The sequence below is a fragment of the Prosopis cineraria genome, unplaced genomic scaffold (assembly GCF_029017545.1).
Source record: "Prosopis cineraria cultivar Desert tree isolate PC_DT_omini unplaced genomic scaffold, ASM2901754v1 PC1, whole genome shotgun sequence".
Classification (NCBI taxonomy): domain Eukaryota; kingdom Viridiplantae; phylum Streptophyta; class Magnoliopsida; order Fabales; family Fabaceae; genus Prosopis; species Prosopis cineraria.
Genome location: NW_026555332.1, coordinates 46371855 through 46389875, shown reverse-complemented (window position 1 = coordinate 46389875; position 18021 = coordinate 46371855). Strand labels below are relative to the sequence as shown.

The 18021-nt window shown below is 34.4% G+C and overlaps 1 protein-coding gene across 3 annotated transcripts; it reads left to right on the top strand.

Moving 5' to 3' along the window:
* The first annotated feature begins 10423 nt into the window (after positions 1-10423).
* Positions 10424-17633, top strand: LOC129318278 (uncharacterized). 3 transcript variants are annotated; one of them, XM_054963021.1, is made up of 14 exons: positions 10424-10528; positions 11777-11876; positions 12131-12258; positions 12346-12499; positions 12637-12746; positions 12911-12994; positions 13078-13126; positions 13213-13304; positions 13614-13746; positions 13926-14002; positions 14083-15305; positions 15870-15971; positions 16081-17038; positions 17243-17633. In XM_054963021.1, exons 2-13 carry the CDS (start codon positions 11784-11786, stop codon positions 16572-16574), a joined length of 2739 nt encoding a protein of 912 aa, XP_054818996.1. In that variant the 5' UTR covers positions 10424-10528; positions 11777-11783; the 3' UTR covers positions 16575-17038; positions 17243-17633. The 3 variants fall into 3 exon arrangements, with proteins under 3 accessions (XP_054818996.1, XP_054818979.1, XP_054818987.1); XM_054963004.1 differs by having other exon boundaries at positions 13926-14005; XM_054963012.1 differs by lacking the exon at positions 10424-10528 and adding an exon at positions 10633-10706 and having other exon boundaries at positions 13926-14005.
* Positions 17634-18021: the final 388 nt, after the last annotated feature.

Sequence of the window (18021 nt, the reverse complement as noted above, 5' to 3'; positions counted from 1 at the left end):
GGCTGTTGCTGGTCAAAAAAAAAAAAACGGAGGACAATCTGTTGATAATTATATTACATATTAACTAGTTTTAAATCTATGCATGGGATAATTATTGCCATAAATTTCGGATGAGTAGTTCACGTATTTGGTGGGTATAATAGCAGCATAGATTATGTGTTCCATTAGTTACTCCATTATATGTGTTTGGAAAGTGAAGCACATTGAGCCGCTTCAATCTTTTTTTTTTAAATAAATACAGAAACTATATATATCAAATAAACTAATAGAGACAATGCAAATTAATGAGTATAGAAAATAATATTCCTATCATCATTTACCACCTTTTAACAAAGAGATCAGGAAAATGTTTGCTTCTTTGGTACAAAAATAAAAGGAATAGTCCAATCTCTTGTAAGGAAGAGTCAAGCGATTTCGATAATATCATTAGCCCAATCCTCTGAGATAAATCATAAACGTCTACTTCATTTCTTAATGTTTCTACTAGTGATTTCAAAAGGCCTACATGTAACATTCTTTCTGAAATACTAGACTTCTTCATGTATATATTAATATAGATGTCAATGTGATCCTTGCCGTCTTTGTTTCTCCCCACTTTAAAATTAACAAGGAAAAATGGCATTTAAGGACTATTGTATAAATTTATATCACATGAGAACTAAATGGTTTCATATTTGCTCTAAAGTCCTCTGGTTCTTTTTTTTATTAATTTCATAAGCGAGATGGTAGAATTGTCCCTCAAGTTAAAAAACTAAAAAAAGTAAGAAACCCTTACCAGCGCCAACAATTTAACGGCGAGGTCACAGGAACCTCTACTACTGGTGGTCGGTCGTTGGAGCTTCAGCGTCAACAACATTTTATTTTAGAGATAATTGGTTTAGATGACCAAGGGAGGTTTTGATCTCGGGACACTTGGCCACCTAAAAAGCTTGCCAAACCATTTAATAACATAGAGCAAAAAATAAATATAAGTAATAAACTAAGCTTCTAACCACTTCTATATAATAACATAATAGTGTGTTGTTAATTTCTGAACGAAGCATGTTATTTTACAAATGTTACTTGTTAATCTGACATAGACAATTATAATTTTAGAGTTTTAAAACTTCACTCATTTTACTTATTAAATATTTCAATATGTTATTATCAATCACAAATAAATTATTGTCAAAACTCAATAGATACTTATTAATAAATGACTAACACATACAACTAAACCCTTCCTATTAATTTTTCTAACCTGTTAAAATCATAATAGATTGTTATTATTTTCAAATAAATTGTTGTTATTTTACAAATGTTACTCATTAATCTGACATGGACAATTATAAATTAAAGACTTTAAAACTTTACTTATTTTACTTGTTAAACGTCCCAATGTATTATTATCAATAACAAATAGATTGTTGTCAAAACCAAACAAATACTTATTAATGAATGACTAACGTGTACAACTAAACTCTTCTTGTCAATTTGTTTAACTTATTTAAACCATAATAGATTATTGTTAATTTTAATTGAATTGATTTATTCGTGATTAATTAATGTTTGTAAAATAACAATAATCTATCATGTTTTTAACAAGTTAGAAAAATTGATAAGAAAGATTTAGTTCCATGTTACTATTGCCATAAAGAAAAAAAGAAGGAACAAAGTTGAGGCCCTCAAAGATAGCGAGGGGACATGGTGCTTCAATCAAAATAGGTTGAAAAGTGTGGCTTTAGAGTACTACAAAGGTTTTACAAATTTGAATTGAATGAACAACAGGGGCTGAAAATAGTTTCTTCGTATTCGAATTTAAGTAGAGAGGAACTTCTTACTTTCGCCTGCAGGGTTTCACATGAAGAGATTAAAAGGGCTAGTTTTGATATGGGAACTTTTAAGGCTTCAGGACTTGATGGCATCCAAGCTATTTTCTATCAACACTATTAGCAGTCTCTTAGCGTTTCTATCTGTGGGTTAGTTAAAGATATATTTAGGGATCTAAGAAAAGTGGAGGAAATAAATAAAAATCACACTGTGCTCATTCTAAAAGGGAATAATGATGGAGTATAAAGGACTTCAAACTAATCTCCTTGTGTAATGTTAGTTACAAAATTGTCTCTAAAGTCATTGTTAATAGAATTAAGGGTCTCTTGGATAAAATTATTGGAGCCCATCAGAGCAGCTTCATTGCTGGAAGGCAAAGTGAGGATAGTATTATCATAGCACAGGAAGTTATAAATACTATGATGAAATGAACAAGGAAAGAGGACTCCGTGGCTTTTAAAGTTGACCTTAAAAAAGCTTATGATTGTCTTAAATGGCCCTTCATTTTTAGTTGTTTGAGAGAGGTGGGTTTTGAAGACAAGTTATGTGATATCATTACGGCCTACATCAATACCTCAAGTACCAAGGTGTTGTGGAATGGTGAGCTGTCGGTGGAGTTTAAACCACCTATGGCACTAAGATAAGGTGACCCGCCATCCCCATACATATTCACTATTTGTATGGAAAAGTTGAGTCATGTTATCAGTGATATGTTCTATAAGGGTAGGTGGAAACCTATTCAACTTGTCAATGATGGTCCTTCTCTTTCGCACCTATTCTTTGCAGATGATTTAGTTTTGTTTGGTGAAGCTTCTCGACAATAAGTGCAAGTGATGAATAGATGTATTACTAATTTTTGTGAAATTTCAAGAGAGAAGGTGAATAGAGAGAAAATTAAGCTATTTGTCTCATCCAACGTTCATCTCAACAGATCTTTAAAACATAGTAGAGATCTAAGAGCAGGAATAACGGGAGATCTGGGCAAGTATTTAGGCATTCTACTCATCAATAAGAGAGTCACATACAACTTGTTCGATCCCATCTTAGCTAAAGCCAAAAAGCGCTTATCAGGCTGGAAGTGCAAATACCTCACCCTAATAGGTAGGTCGGTGCTGTTCAAGTCAATAATCTCATCTCTTCCAAGTTATTGTGTGCAGACTATTTTCTTTCCCTTAGGAGTCATAAATGACCTAGAAAAAGCTAGTAGGGAGTTTTCATAGGGTGAAACCGAAGGTGTTAATAAGGTACATCCCATGACATAGGAAGATATCCAAAAACTAAAAGAATTTGGAGGCCTGGGTTTAAGAAATTTGAAATACCAATGTGGCTCTTATCTGAAAGCTTTGATGGGGCTTGGTTACTAAACCTGAGACACTATGGGTACAAGTTTTGAGAACAAAATACAGGTGTGGATGGTGCATTTTACCAAGTATTAAACAAAGAACGGGAGCCTCTATCATATGAAAAAGCATTACTAAAGATTGGGAATCCATCCAATAGGGTCAGGGAAATACGTTCTATCAAGAAATTAGACTTCTTTTTGGCTTGATAGATGGCTTCCTAACAAACAACCCTTATTTAATTTGGTGTAATTAGGTAGAGAGTTTACTGATTTAAATGAGACAGTCGGAGATTATATTCTCTCATTAGGAGGGTGGAATGTTTTCACAATGGTATCTTAGCTATCGAGAGAGGTAGTGGATCTCATTATCAACATTAGAGCCCTGAGTGAAGAGAGAGGAAAGGATAAACACACTTGGTTGTATTCTATTGATGATTTTTTTTTGTAAAATCTGGTTATCTTTCTCTTATTACAAGTGAAGGGGATAGCAAGGAGTCTTTGTGGAGGCATATTTGGCATTAGAGGATACTGAAAAAGGTTAAAATACTCTTCTAGCAAATGGTGAGCAATAAAGTCCAAACAGACCTTCAAATGAGTAGAGGATTACATATCAACAAGCTGTGTTCGTTTAGATGTAATGAAGGGGGGATACAATGCACCTATTTCGTGAATGGCGGCATGCTAAGCGATGGTGGAGACAATATGTTTGCACAGACTTAGAGGAAAAAATTTTCAAACTGCCATATAAGGAGAGCGGATGAGCTGGAATATGTCGACGCAAATAAGAAACTCTGTAACAAAGATTGTTCCACGGGATGTTCTTTTTGCCTATAGTTGCTGGAGTATATGGAGAAGAAGATGTTCTGTACTTTTCAATGACTGAAAGGGAGAAACCCTTGAGGAGCCTCATGATTTCATCTATAAGGCGGCAGCTGATTACAAACTAACAGGCAAACTACAGTCTTATAAAATCAAGCCAGTACCACTTTCTGTGCAAGAAAGGCCTCAAGATGCAGTAAGCTTGGAAGTAGATAGTTCCACACTCAGGGACCGGCATAGTGCGTGTGGTGGGGTCATTAAAGACACTAATGGATCTTGGATAGTAGGCTTTAACCAAAGGCTTGAGCATGTTCTTGTTACAATTTCTAAAATATTAAGCATTTATAAAGGTTTGGAGCTATGCTGGTTGAAAGGCTTTAGGACTGTGGAGGTCTTTTGTAACTATGTGAGTGCGATATCAATTGTTACAAGTGATGACTATAGTTATCATCCTTTTCAAGATATTATTAGCTCTACTAGAATACTTTTGTGTATAAATTAGACTATAAATTTTAATTTTCTGAATAGGGAGGAAAACATAATGGTTGACTATCTTGTTAAGTTTCGTCCATGCCTAATGCCTTAATCTTTTTTGATTTGCCACCAAATAGATAGTTCCTATTGGATGGCCTGTAGGTTTAGTTTTTTGCTTTTTAACTTTCTTGTTTTAGGTTGCCTATTTCTCACTTTCTTTTCTTGTGAATGAGGATTCATGCACTTATTCCAAAAAAAAAAAAGTTTAAGGCTTGTTTGGCATTTGGCAATGGTTTTATGTTCTTAAAAAAATATTTGATAACATATTTTCAAAAAGTATTTTTGAAAAAAAAAATTAAGTATTGTTTTGAAAAATAATAAAATAAAAATATTTTTTAAATATTTTAGAATTATTGTTTTAGAGAGTAAGGGAGAATACGAAAAATATTTTTTCATTATCATTTTTTGTTTTCATAATATATTTTATAAAATATCAGTTCTCAAAATAATAAAATAATAAAATTTCAAATAAATCTTTAATATGTAGATATTTTAATCGAAGGCAGTGGGTAGATCCGAGCGATGCTCAAGAGTGCCAAAACGATCACCAGATCGTGTCTCTGGGGGCATGATGCCAGAGAACGATCCTAATGCCAATATGTCAAGAACAAAACGTGTATGAAAATTGTATTCACTGATCAATTGTCAAATAAGTCAAACCGGGCCCCTTGTATTGTGGTACCCATGGTCATCCTATTATGTTACTCTAACAGAAGTAGTTACGCTGACTTATTGGGCATTAACTGATTAGTAAAACAGAATATAAAACCCACAGCCAATTATACACGTATCAGTGTTGGCATAAGTATATGAATCTCTTTTGATTTGAATACATGTATAATCAATCGGTTCACTGTGCGGGTTCATGTCATGGGTTGGCTGGATCAGGATGGTTTTTGGTATTTAGGTTCAGGGAATCCTCCTAGGATGTGTTGTGTATGAGACGTCGACTGTCATTATAATATTTTTCTTTCATGCCGACTAACCTGTCAGTATGAGTTAGCATTTTGCTAAGTTGGAAAGTTTGTGACTCGTGCGTCCATTTGTATGCGAGATGTACCATGTCTGTGTATGGAGCTCGTGCTGAGTTTTGCAATCTCCTTCCTAGGGAGAAAAAAACAAAATAAATTTTAAACGAATGTTACGATAAATAGAAAATTGCCAGCATTAGGCCAATGCTGTCATTTTTTAAAGAATATCTTCTTTTTGCATTAAAAATTCGTTTAATCTCCATTGTTATCTCTCTCTCTCTCAATAAAAAGGTGAAACATATTGCTTAGCAAAACAGCCCGTGCAAGTTCATTTCTAGAGCAACTGTAGTTTCTATTGAGGGTTCGGTTTAGAGAACAAAGCAAACGGAACCAAATTCAATTTATTCATCAAAACTTAGAGATATATTCAATTTTTTTATGTAGTGATTTTGTTTCGATTTGGATTAAGTTTAAAAATTTTTATGAGATATGTTTCATAATCAATATATGTACTAGTACATGTTAAAAAAATTCTTAATGATGATAAATATTTTAAATATATGATCGCTGCATTTATATATTAAAAACTAATATGTTATCCACTTATCTTTAAAATACATGGTGGTCAATTTTAAAAATATAAAAAATGGTTATAGATAGCATTTAGTTAATTATTTTTAACACCAATTTCGATTTCTGAGCCTATCTTAGTTGGTGATCCAGTTTGGGCTCATCCTTTCCCTCGTGCAAAAGTAGCCAGGAAGGGATTTAGCCTAGTATCTTGCTTGAAATCAATCCTTTTTCTTGCTCAATTCTCTCTAAGATTTTTTTGCTAGTTAAATACGCAAACTAATTGTCGGGTTGACAAAAAATTTAAGGAAGTTAATATATATATATATATATATATATGCATGTATGTATGTTTGTATGTAATAGGAATATGATAAGGCTCACTTTGGCTTGGTTTTAAGTCTGAAAAAGCAAGACCCGAACCAAGCTTATCGATAATCAAATTGATTTGTTGTAACCGATTTATATTGTTTTTGAACATGTTTAATTTCTACTATAAAACAACAAAAGTCTTAAGTGAAAGTGTTTGGAGATCAATTTTAAAAATCACAATTTTGAGCGTGAAATGAGAAGATTTGAATTTGGTAAATGACCCAGTTATATTTAGTGATTTGAATTTTTAAAGAAAAATGTATCTCAATAATTTTTAAATGTTGACAAAATCCAATTGTTGGCACTAGTGGATAGATTTTTAAGCCCAAGTCATGCCAGTAACACTGTCTTTAAGAGTTATTTTGTCATATCGAGTTAATTGTGCGGCAACTTTTTATAATTAAACAGACTCTTCCTGAAGAATAAATAGGGATATAGAATAATAAAGACTAAAAAAATAATACTCAGAAAGCACAAACATGGTATAGCGATGGAGGAGAAAATAGACTTGAAAACTCATGAGTCTCGCACTGGACATTCCTAATGCCTTAAGCTATATATATACTCTTTCCATCTTTATATATAAAGTGTTTTTAATTAAATCACACAAATTAATGAAAGTTGATTATCTAATTAAAAGCATAATAACATTTTAAATTTGCCCTTAATTATTGTAAGTAAAAAATGAATATCTTTTTTTAAAATAAATTAGTAAGAGTAGTTAATTTTTTCTCTTTCTAATTTAATAAGAGTATAATGATCCATTCATTAAAAAATGTATTAACAACTCATTACATTTAAAAATAAAAAAATTTAAAAATTTTTTATATATAAAGACGGAGAGAATATCTACCAGTGTGTAGTTATGTGAATGACTTTTCAACACCAATTGAACATTGGTTTTAAGAAAATAATAACCCATAAAGTCACTTCATGTTTTGAACGTGAAGGAGTTGTGGAGGTTGCAACAATAAAACAATCATTAAATGTTATTGAAATTTGATAAGTGTTGAATAAAACTCCTGTTGGGCTGTGACTCAACGCTTAAACTTTAAACACAATAAATTTGTGTTTTTCCCAAAAAGCCAAAATACAAAATTTATTTAATAATTTTGCAAAACAAATTCATTAAAAAGAATTTAATGCCTCTTTAGTTTGTGAGCTCACTTTTCCTCCAAATACATTTAATTTATTAGCTTACTTTTATTCCTTAATGTATATACATTAAAAGTTTTACTTATGTAGGTATATGAGATTTCTCTGTTTGATACACTCACACAATAATTACAACACTGACAACTATAATTGAAACATCAATTGAATGATGAAATTCTCCTTTTGATACATACACAATAATTACAACACTAACAACTATGATTGAAACATCAATTGAATGATGGAATAAGTGTGCTTAGGTTACTCAAAATTTAAATTCAAAATCAATATGAGAACCAGTCTACCTAAAGCTGAAGTGGCATGGAGTATTTATCGTGTTATCAACTAATTTTCGTCATCCCTACAAATTAATTATCTAGTGTAACCTGTCTAATTTGCGTGTGCATTTAAATTCCGATGTAGAGTACCATGTCATTATAACAAAACTCCTATTTAGCCAACATTTGCATCATGTGAGTTCTAAATAAAATTTCGAGGGTTCGTAAATAGAAAATATCCTCGTTGGCTTAATAGATGATAAAAAGAAAGGCTTACAACGCTTAATGAAAACATTACCTATAATCATATCTACATAGAATCCGACAGTTACACTAATCATATTGCATGGCCGCTTTTTTCATGCTCATGCTTTACCCTCATGATAAATTCAAAATACTATCTTTTTTTTGAAAATGCAAAATATTATTGTTTTGTTTGTTTTGGCCTATACTATGTATTACAAGCATCGACACATTTAAGGGGGTGCTGAGTTGCAAGGAAAGGGAGGGATTTTGCCCTCATCTTGTTTGGATTGAAAAATAAAAAATTTTCCTCCCTTCCCAAATCAAGGAGATTGAGAAATGAGAGATAAAATTTGTCATACCTGAACCAACATATTTTTTATGATAAATTCAAAAGATGTATATACATTTTTCAGTATTTCAACAATAACAAAACAAGAATAAAATTATTTATATATAATTATTTATCCTCTACTATTTTCTTAAACTAAATAAAATAATATCAAATCTTTATTCTCTGTACAATCAAAATTGTTCCCCTCTCCTAGACACCTAATATACTTATCCGGTTATCCCTAATGCGGAGTGGAAGGCGGGACCGCATCCCAACTTCGTTGTCCAGAGTATTGGGGCGAAGGCGATGCCCTGAATTTAATAATATATTTTTGCGTGAATAATTACTCTACATACATTGCATTATTATTTTTTGGGCCAACGATTACATGCATGCATAGTTCTACGTCGTAAATTATCCGTATTAAATGCCACTTTAATTTAGGATAAAGGCGAGGCGGGATATTAATAGAATATCAGCATTCCGGTATTCGTATTAGCTAGTTGGTTTTAAATGATATAAAGTTTAATAGTCCGGGAAAATATGATTTTTGGCACTTATATTTTTAGTTTGTTTTTATATTAATTCGTACATTTTTATTTTATTGTTTGAAGTCTCTTAAGTTTAATTGTCTGTAATGTTAGCCTTTTTATTTTTAAATATGATCATAATAATTTTACAGTGACTAACATGTGCATACACTTAGTTACTTTCTACACCAACGTGTTAAAATTATGATGAATTATGTAAAAAAAAAAAGAAAAAAAAAATAAATGAGAACCCTTAAACATGCAATTAATGGAGTTTCAAAATGAAGAAAATACACAGTTAGAGTAGAAATGCATAAAGATTAGTGGCTATTTTACTCATATAATATCCAATACATTATAATTTTATCCGTTGGCCAACAGAATTAAACACGATATAATGTACACTTTAGATATTTAATTCTGCCAATGATAATAAAGATTAATACTACAAAAACATGAAACTTAAGCACTTAAAATAATGAAATAAAATATGAATTAATACCAAATCACTAAAAAATATTATGACTAATATTTATATTTTTTCTAATAGTTTTTATTTTTTAAAAAGGAAACACTTCAAATTCATTTAATTTAAATTTAAATAATTAAAGTCAAATGTTTCAAATTCTAGTAACTCTGTGTATGGTCACAAAGATGCTATTAGAGACTGGAATTCAGGTGATCCTAGCCCTTAAGGGCTCGGCTTTAAAACCCGATTTTTAAAAATTTAATTTAATTTTAAAGCTTGACCTTTATCTGTAGAGTTTAGAGCTAGGTTCATAAGTCTTCTTTTTGAAAAAATTTAACATTTTAATTCAAAAGAGATTTAAAAGTCTAAATTCAACATAAAACAAATTGAAATCTCACATAAAATTCAATAAAGATTTAAAAGTCTAAATTTAAAATGAAGATTATATTCTTCATTAATGTAAATCTAAATTCTTCTCTTCATCATCTAAAAATAAAATTAAAGCAATTGAAAAGCAAGCTTGAAATTTTAAGCAAGACAATGTTAAGTATTAAGTTTAAGGACCCACACAATTAATTTAAATATTGAAATCCATCACACCTCAAAAATACTAACTAAACAAATTAAACCAAGTGATTAGAGTTCAATGGCAGGATCCTTCTTCAAACTAATCAAACAGATAATTGAATTAAAAGGGTTGTTTAGGCTGAACTATTTTTTATAGGGTTTATCAGGGTCAAATTCTAGAATTTGGTTATTTTAAAAATATAATTTTTAAAATTTAAATTTTTATTTATATAAAACTTTTAAGTTTGACTTTTTAAACTTAATCCTTATTTTTGACGCTAGACACAATTTTCATTTTAAGTTTTTTATTACTCATTTTAAGTTTTTAACATCAATCAACGAACGAGTTTGAATACATTTTAAAAAAAGAATTTGAATACAAATAAAAACCTATAAAGGCTAGCTGTCATCAACTTGCGTGTTTCTGCGTCCGCATCCACATTTCGCAGGCTCTCTCTCTCTCTCTCTCTCAGTCCGACTCACCCAGCTGCACCGCACCGCTCCATCCTTTCGTCTCTCAGAGTTCCTTCTCATCGTAAGTCCTGCTTCCCTTCACTTCCAATCGGCTTAACCCTGCCCATTTCCCAAAGTTTATTAGCATTTGTTTTGGAATTGCTCCCGTACACGTTTAGCATGCCGATCATTTGCTAGGGTTAGGGCTCTGAATCGGGTTGTGATTCACGCGTCCTCATTTTCCCTATTTGGTCTTCAGTGTAAGTTTTCATATTCTCACTGGGTTTGGAACCATCGGTGACGAGTGTACTCTGAGCTACCAGTTCGATTAAGGCTTCCCTCCTCTGCTGCCTGTCTGGGTTGCTGAAATCACAAAAATATGGCATTTTGAAGTACATATTGTGATTAGCTTCGAATAGAAGACAATGTGTGGAGAACTTGATATATTTTTTGACTCTCGAACTCGGCGAAATTGCGAAAATTGTCATTATCATTACTTTAATTTATGTCACTCTGGGTTGTTATGCTATTCCTCTGTCAAGAAAATAATATCCAAGTGAGGTAATAACTATAGTAAATGCGGAAAGACAGGTTCCCTCTAGGTCATTAATCAGGTTTTGCTCCATTTAACTGTAGTTTTTGGTAGCGGTCTGGACCCGAATGAGCCGAACTTATTTATAAGGTGTCGCAGAGACAACTTAACTTTTGGAGTTGGGCAGACGATGGAAATCACAGTAGGGCTTAATTAAGTGCGATTGTAATATAGAGAAATACTGAGAAAGGTTATTCATTGTTCTTGAATAATGACATTTTGTTGCGCATTCTCGTTCGTTGAAGTTCCCACCAAGGGCCTTGGTTGCAGCCGTGCACTGTCATCTCAGGAACAACTGATCACTACTTCACACTTACATGCTATTTTGCTCTCAACAAGGCTGAATAACTTGTTGATCCTAAATTAGCTGTGGCATTCTGAACCATGCCAAGTGCTTGGTTAATTTTTTGACTTGTTAGATTGACATTAGACTGCACATGTTATTGAACAAAATTTTGATTCGATAATTTATGATCTTTACATCACTAATCACTAAATATTGAGCATGCTCTGTGGATATGGATTCCTCCCCCTCCGGGGGGGAAAAAGAAGGCCTTCCTGGTGTAAACCGTCTCATAGAAATCTTATTGCTACTTAAGAGATAGTTCTGGGGACTTAGATGAACTTCTGAGTGTTATGCTGATGAATATCTAAAAATGTTAAAAAGTTTTTCTTTTCTGCGGGGATTATTTTGTGTTTCATGTGTTTTTTTTTTTTTTGGTTTTGCTTAATTCCCAGGACAACCATGTGTGACAAGGGAGTAAAATCCTGCCCCATATGCACTGAGGAGATGGACTTGACTGATCAGCAATTAAAGCCTTGCAAATGTGGCTATGAGGTTCACATTTGGGTCTTTGCCTATGCACGACTATCTTGTTTAACATAAATATGTGTGCTTGTATGTGTTCATATTGCCCTTTGTTATGGTATCTGCATGTTATTCTTGCCCACCAAGTGAAGGTGAAAAATTGTACTTCAAGCTCTCCAGAGCTTCTGATGTTTGAGCTAAACTAAGCAGTGGCATCGTACATGTAACACTTCCTTGATAAGTCATTTTAATTCATTATTTCTCTTTATCCAACTTCTCTGCAGATCTGTGTCTGGTGTTGGCATTACATTATGGAAATGGCTGAAAAGAATGGAACTGAGGGCCGATGTCCTGCTTGTCGTACAACTTATGACAAGGAACGAATTGTGGCCATGGCAGCAAACTGTCAAAGGTAGTCATAGTGTTGTGGAATTTTCAATTTTTCATGCATTTTATTAATTGTAAGCAACTATTGAGTATGATTACCTTGATGAAGCAGATTGGTGGCTGAAATGAATTTAAAGGAAAAAAAGAAAATGCAGAAGTTAAAACCCAAAGCATCAGACGGAAGGAAACATCTTAGTGATGTTAGAGTCATTCAACGCAATTTAGTGTACATAATTGGGTTGCCTCTTAACCTTGCAGATGAAGATGTGAGTTCTTAAATGCTGTTTAGAATCTTATCTTGCTGGATGCATCTCCATGGAGAATGGCTTACTTTCTATATGTGGCTTTCTATAGTATAATTACCTTATTCCTTGGTTAACATTTCATTTGTTTTATTTTACAGCTGCTTCAGCGTAAGGAGTATTTTGGCAGGTATGGAAAGGTTTTGAAAGTGTCTATCTCTCGAACAGCAACAGGAGTAGTCCAACATACAGCAAACAACAGCTGTTGTGTGTAAGTTGTGTTGAGTGTCTGTGGCTGCTATCTTATTGTGACTAGTCTTTAACTATTTTTTTTTTGGTTGAGTTACAGTTCTTTCTGAGGTTGGAGGCTTGTTCTCGTTGGCTGTCTTTTGTAAATTAAGCTGTAGTTCTTTAATCAAAATTCTCTATCTTTAGGTACATAACTTACTCAAAGGAGGTTGACGCTGTTCGATGTATTCAATCAGTACATTGTTTTGTGTTAGATGGTAAATCACTGAGGTAAGGATAAGCTGTTTTGATTGGGTTATGAGATCGTCACATCCATGAGCTATGTGATAATGGGTGGGTATTTGTGTATGCAGGGCTTGTTTTGGAACCACAAAGTATTGCCATGCATGGTTGAGAAATTTGGTAAAGACTTAACATTTAATTTATGTATCCTTGTTAGACAATACGCATGCCTATCTATAACAACATATTTTATCTTCTTGGTCCAGGCTTGCAGTAATAGAGATTGTTTATATTTGCATGATTATGGCTCTCAAGAAGATAGCTTTACCAAGGACGAACTAGTTTTAGCATTTGCTAGGTATGATCTCTATATTCCGGCCCTCACTGGATTCCCAAACCCCTTTCATCTAGTTCTAACCCTTGAAAGTACCTCTTTTGTTTATGTAAAATGGACAATTTTACGCGACCTTCCCCCCTTATCACTGTGTTTTGCATTACCTTAATCTGGATAAAAGCATCCCACTATGGTTTGTTTTATATTGCATAACCATCAGCTTGCATGTTAGACTTAATCTATTTTTACCCCCCTTATTTTTATTTGTTTTTTTGCTTGGGAGCTAATTATTTATTATTGTGGTTTTGTTTAATTATACTTTGTATATTGAAGGAGTAGAATTCAACAAATTATTGGTGCTACAAACAATTTGCATCGGCGCTCGGGTAACGTCTTACCTCCCCCAGTCGATGATCCTAGACATATGTTACCAGCTTCCAGATCAGTTGCCAAAAATCCTTTAGACGTAAGCTTCCGTACCTTTCACTTATTTATAATTATATATGCATGTTTGTATGTATGTCTGTATTGGGGTGGTAAATTGAATTCAACTTGGTTGCTGGTTACTTAGTGTTAGTTGTGGGATAGGAGTTTGGCAGCTAGTTATCCATTTTTATTAATCTCAAATATCGTTCATCCACACAGAAAATGGAGAACCAGGTTAAGGTATCTTGCTCAAGTAGTGGCACTGGGAATAATACAGCACTCCCTTCAGTGACCTCGTGGTATTACACTTGCTGGTTTCACGCTAGCATTAATTTTGTTTTTGCAAATGCTTACTTTGTAAGTTTTTTTTTATTAGGGTTATGCGAGTGTCTGGCACTCTGCCACCACACACAAGCACACAAAATTCTGGTAGTTCTCTGAACAGAAAAGTTGAGGTGTCCAATGATCCTCAAGCCATTGTGTCTGGAGTTTCTAGCGCTGAAAGGTTGACTCTTAACACAAGAACATCAGGTGGAGTTGCATTTGATGCACATTCTAGTGCTTTGTTGGAATCATTAGACTTTAACAAGCGTGATATTGAGGGAACCATGCAAACCCATCAGTCATATGTGACTAAAGCAGGTGTTGTGGAGAAACTTCCTTCTGATGGAATGTCTAACCATGGAACATCTCTGGCAGTTACAGCAGGTGATGGTCTAGGTGAGGTATCTCCTGCCAGCAGAGGCTTTGTAGAGTTTTCCCAATCTTGTGATCTGAACATGGACAGAGTGTTTAGCCATAATTCAAATCATGATGTTAAGGGATTGTGCTCAGGATTGTCTTCACTTAGCATTCATAGTCATGTTGAAGATACATGTTGCACTCCTGGTTCAGACAATATTGGTTTTACTAATAATTCTATTGGTTCATTTGGAAGGCAGCATATGATGGAAGAAAACCAATATTCTGCTGAACAGTCCACCTGGCCAGCTTTGTGGGAAGAAATTATAGTGGATGACCTACTGAACTTAGATTGTGAGCAACCAAAATGCAGTAAAGGCTTCAATAATCTATCATCTGGGATTTCTTTACCTGGTTTGCCTCTGAATCTTGAACAATCGAGCCATCAAGTTTGGCAGCAAGATAAGGTTGGTCACCACAGTCAACCGGGCAAACTTTCTGACTATTTTGATAATGGGACAGGTTTTGATGATAAAGTTTCTCCAGATATGGCAGAGAGCAGCATTATATCAAATATTTTGTCTTTGGAAATGGATGCATGGGAAGATTCGTTTGTTAAGTTGTTAGGTGAAAGTGATGAACAATGCACATCATCAAAAGCACCGGTTTCATGGAAAGTTCATGACAAGAATCAGTCAAGGTTTTCGTTTGCCAGACAGGATGAGTTTTTCAATGAGGTTTCTGATTTTGAGCATAAATTTGCGGTTGTAGGGCATGCTCCTAGTAAGTGTTTTTCACCAGGTGGTTTAATGGAAAATGAGGATGCTTTGACTGGGAAAGGCAGACATGTTTTGCCATTAAGCAGCCCTGTAGATAGCCATGTTGGCAGTCAGTCCTTCCTTTCATCTACACGTTCTGGTGAGTGCTGACTAATGTGACTAATGTTTCCATTTTTGGCCTCCTTTCAAAGTGGGAGGAGCTATATAGGTTTTTCAAGTTAATATCAAAAATCAAAATTTATATCAATAAATTTTGATTTTTGTTGTTTTGCCCCTGGTGGTTCTATCACTGCATGCTTGTCAAGACTGTCACCTATTTGTTTCAATTATGCATTTTATTTCTTTTCCCTTTTCACTTTCTTACAGCTTGAACTTGCTAAACTGCCAGTTTTGTTTGGGGTGAACATTATGTGGACCGTCTCTGCAGTGTGATGTCTGTTCAATTAGTAAAGCCTGCTTGTTAGTTGATTTTGTATTTTAGAATTTAGATTCTAGTTTGTCCTTATCTTTATTATGTGGCGTGTGTTATCTTTTTGGGTTGCTATGTTATTAATTTGGCCTTATATTGTGGAAATCTTTTAACACGTGTCTTTTCAAAAATCTTTCAAGGCTTATTCACTAAACACAAACTAATAGTGATAACCAACAGTGATAACGCTGACTGATTTCTCCTGGATTTTGTTTGTGTTTTATTACTTGCTAGTGTCAAATGCTCATTCTTCAATGCCGCCTGGATTTCCGGTGTCTAGCAGAATACCTCCTGGATTTTCATGTGGGAGAGTGGGAAAGAATTGTAATACTTCTGGTATGAGATTTTATTCATGGCCCAAGATTTACTCCTTTCTCTTGCGCTTCCCGTTGATTAGGATGTCTACTTTTCTTAGTGATATTCTTTTATGGCATTTTTCCCCCAGTGAGCCGATTGCAAGGGCAATATGTTCCTCCATCTGGACATGTTGGCAGGTTTAGAGATGAAGTTAGTGATCCGGCAACATTGGATTTTAGTGAAGGGAAGCTAGCAGAAAAGCTGAACAATGCATCTCTTGACCTGAGGCAATCTTTTCTCCCACAATTTAACCCTGATGAAGATGATGCTAGGCTTAAGTTGTTAATGCAGCAGTCACAGAATTTGAGATTCTCACACTATGTTGGGGACAGATTTTCTCCTCAAAATGATTCATATATAACTCCTTTAAAGCTTCCTGATCAATTCCAACCCAACAATCCTTCAATTTACCAGCAACTTAACTCCCAGCAGTTCAATACTAATATGCTTTCATCAAGTAGCCTGTGGGATGGTTGGAATGATTCTTGGAACTATAGTGGTCTGGGTATGTCGGAGGTTTTGAATGATGGGCGACTGTTACATAACAACTTCATCTCTAATTATGAGAATATCAAGTTTTGAACACATTCTTTTGATGAACTGCCTTGAGAGGATTCAAATATTATATTGAAACCATGCCCCTACCTAATTTTGATTATGTAAAGGTATCCATGTTGTGGCTTGTCCTGTTCAGATATTCATAACCAAGAAATATTGAATTCTCTTTCAAATTCCTATCGAGCACGTGAGGGACGATCTGCATGATCAAGTGAATGAAAAAAAGATGTGAGGTGCTACAGAAAGGGTTCTCTTTTCAGCTTTGGATCCCCGTATCCAAAAATCCGATTCCCCTGACACTAGTGGATTATGATAGACGTCATGGTGCTCATTCTTGGCCTCAGGTGCTTAATTTCATTAGCAACCACGTGTCTGGTTCTCTCTTTTATAAAGGTGTGCAAGACAGATGGCAACTTGGGGATGGAAACCGGTTCTTTCTTTTCAGGTTACATGTCTGGAGGATTCACTAGTTCTTCAAGGTGGTTATGGTGAGTATAAGCTAATGATTTGATGAGGCATGGACGAATATGTGCCGAAATAGAGGGTTTTCCAGCTAGTACTGATCATGATGAGCCAAAAATCCATTCTTAATTTTTAATGATGCCGTAGTGAATTCTTTTTTATGACAGATTATTGCTTCCCCCATTATATGGTTTTTGATAATAACTTAATTTTCTGCAACATGTCTGCAGTCATGCTGGGTCAGGCTTTTGGTCATTGTCCTTTATGGAACATGAGATAGAGAACTACTGTAGTCCGAGTTGGAGTTTATGTCTGGGACCGACAAGGTTAAGTTGGTTGACGTGAAGCTTTCGTTTTTGTTGATGCCAACCTTCAGTCGCTCTTGATCCGCGTTTGGAAGTTGCATGTCTGGTTCAGGCTTGGAAGTAGGCGGATATGGAAATTTTTCTCTTGCTCTGTCCGAGTGAAGGGGAAGTTGTTACTAGATTGAATTGGATTATACAAAATTGTGAGAGATCTCGATGATAACCTGTTCGTATGTGTAGCAATAAAACCATTTCAGTATTTCCAAACTAATTTACAGCTGTTCTATAAAAGGGAGGTAGGTGACTTCCATGTGAAGTGGTGGATAACGGAACTTCAAACAACGTTAAATGACGTGGGCATTAGCTTCCTTATTAACGTCAGTGCTAAGACCATGTAGAAGCTCATTCATGCATGGTTCGACGTTAAATAATCCAAACTGATGCTAAATGGCGTAATGTAATTACTGTTAAACATTATTTAAACATGACTTTTCTAGTCTACTCTCACCAACCATCCATCTTAATGCAATTAGCAAGCGCGGTAGAGGAAGCTGAAAGCTTTGGTCAATTCTTGCGGAGCGAAGTTAAATGAATTGGAGAGTGGAAAGAGGATGAGAGTTGGGCAGCTGGCTGCTCCCCTGGTAATGGCGATTCGGCGTTGACAGGTGGAACCATGTTTGGCTAGAAACGGAGAGGCTCTCGGA

Coding starts and splice junctions, on each gene's coding strand:
- LOC129318278 (XM_054963004.1), top strand. CDS start 11,784: ATGTGTGACAAGGGAGTAAAATCCTGCCCCATATGCACTGAGGAGATG. Junction 12,259..12,345: donor ATGGCAGCAAACTGTCAAAG/GTAGTCATAGTG, acceptor TTGATGAAGCAG/ATTGGTGGCTGAAATGAATT. Junction 13,305..13,613: donor CTAGTTTTAGCATTTGCTAG/GTATGATCTCTA, acceptor TGTATATTGAAG/GAGTAGAATTCAACAAATTA.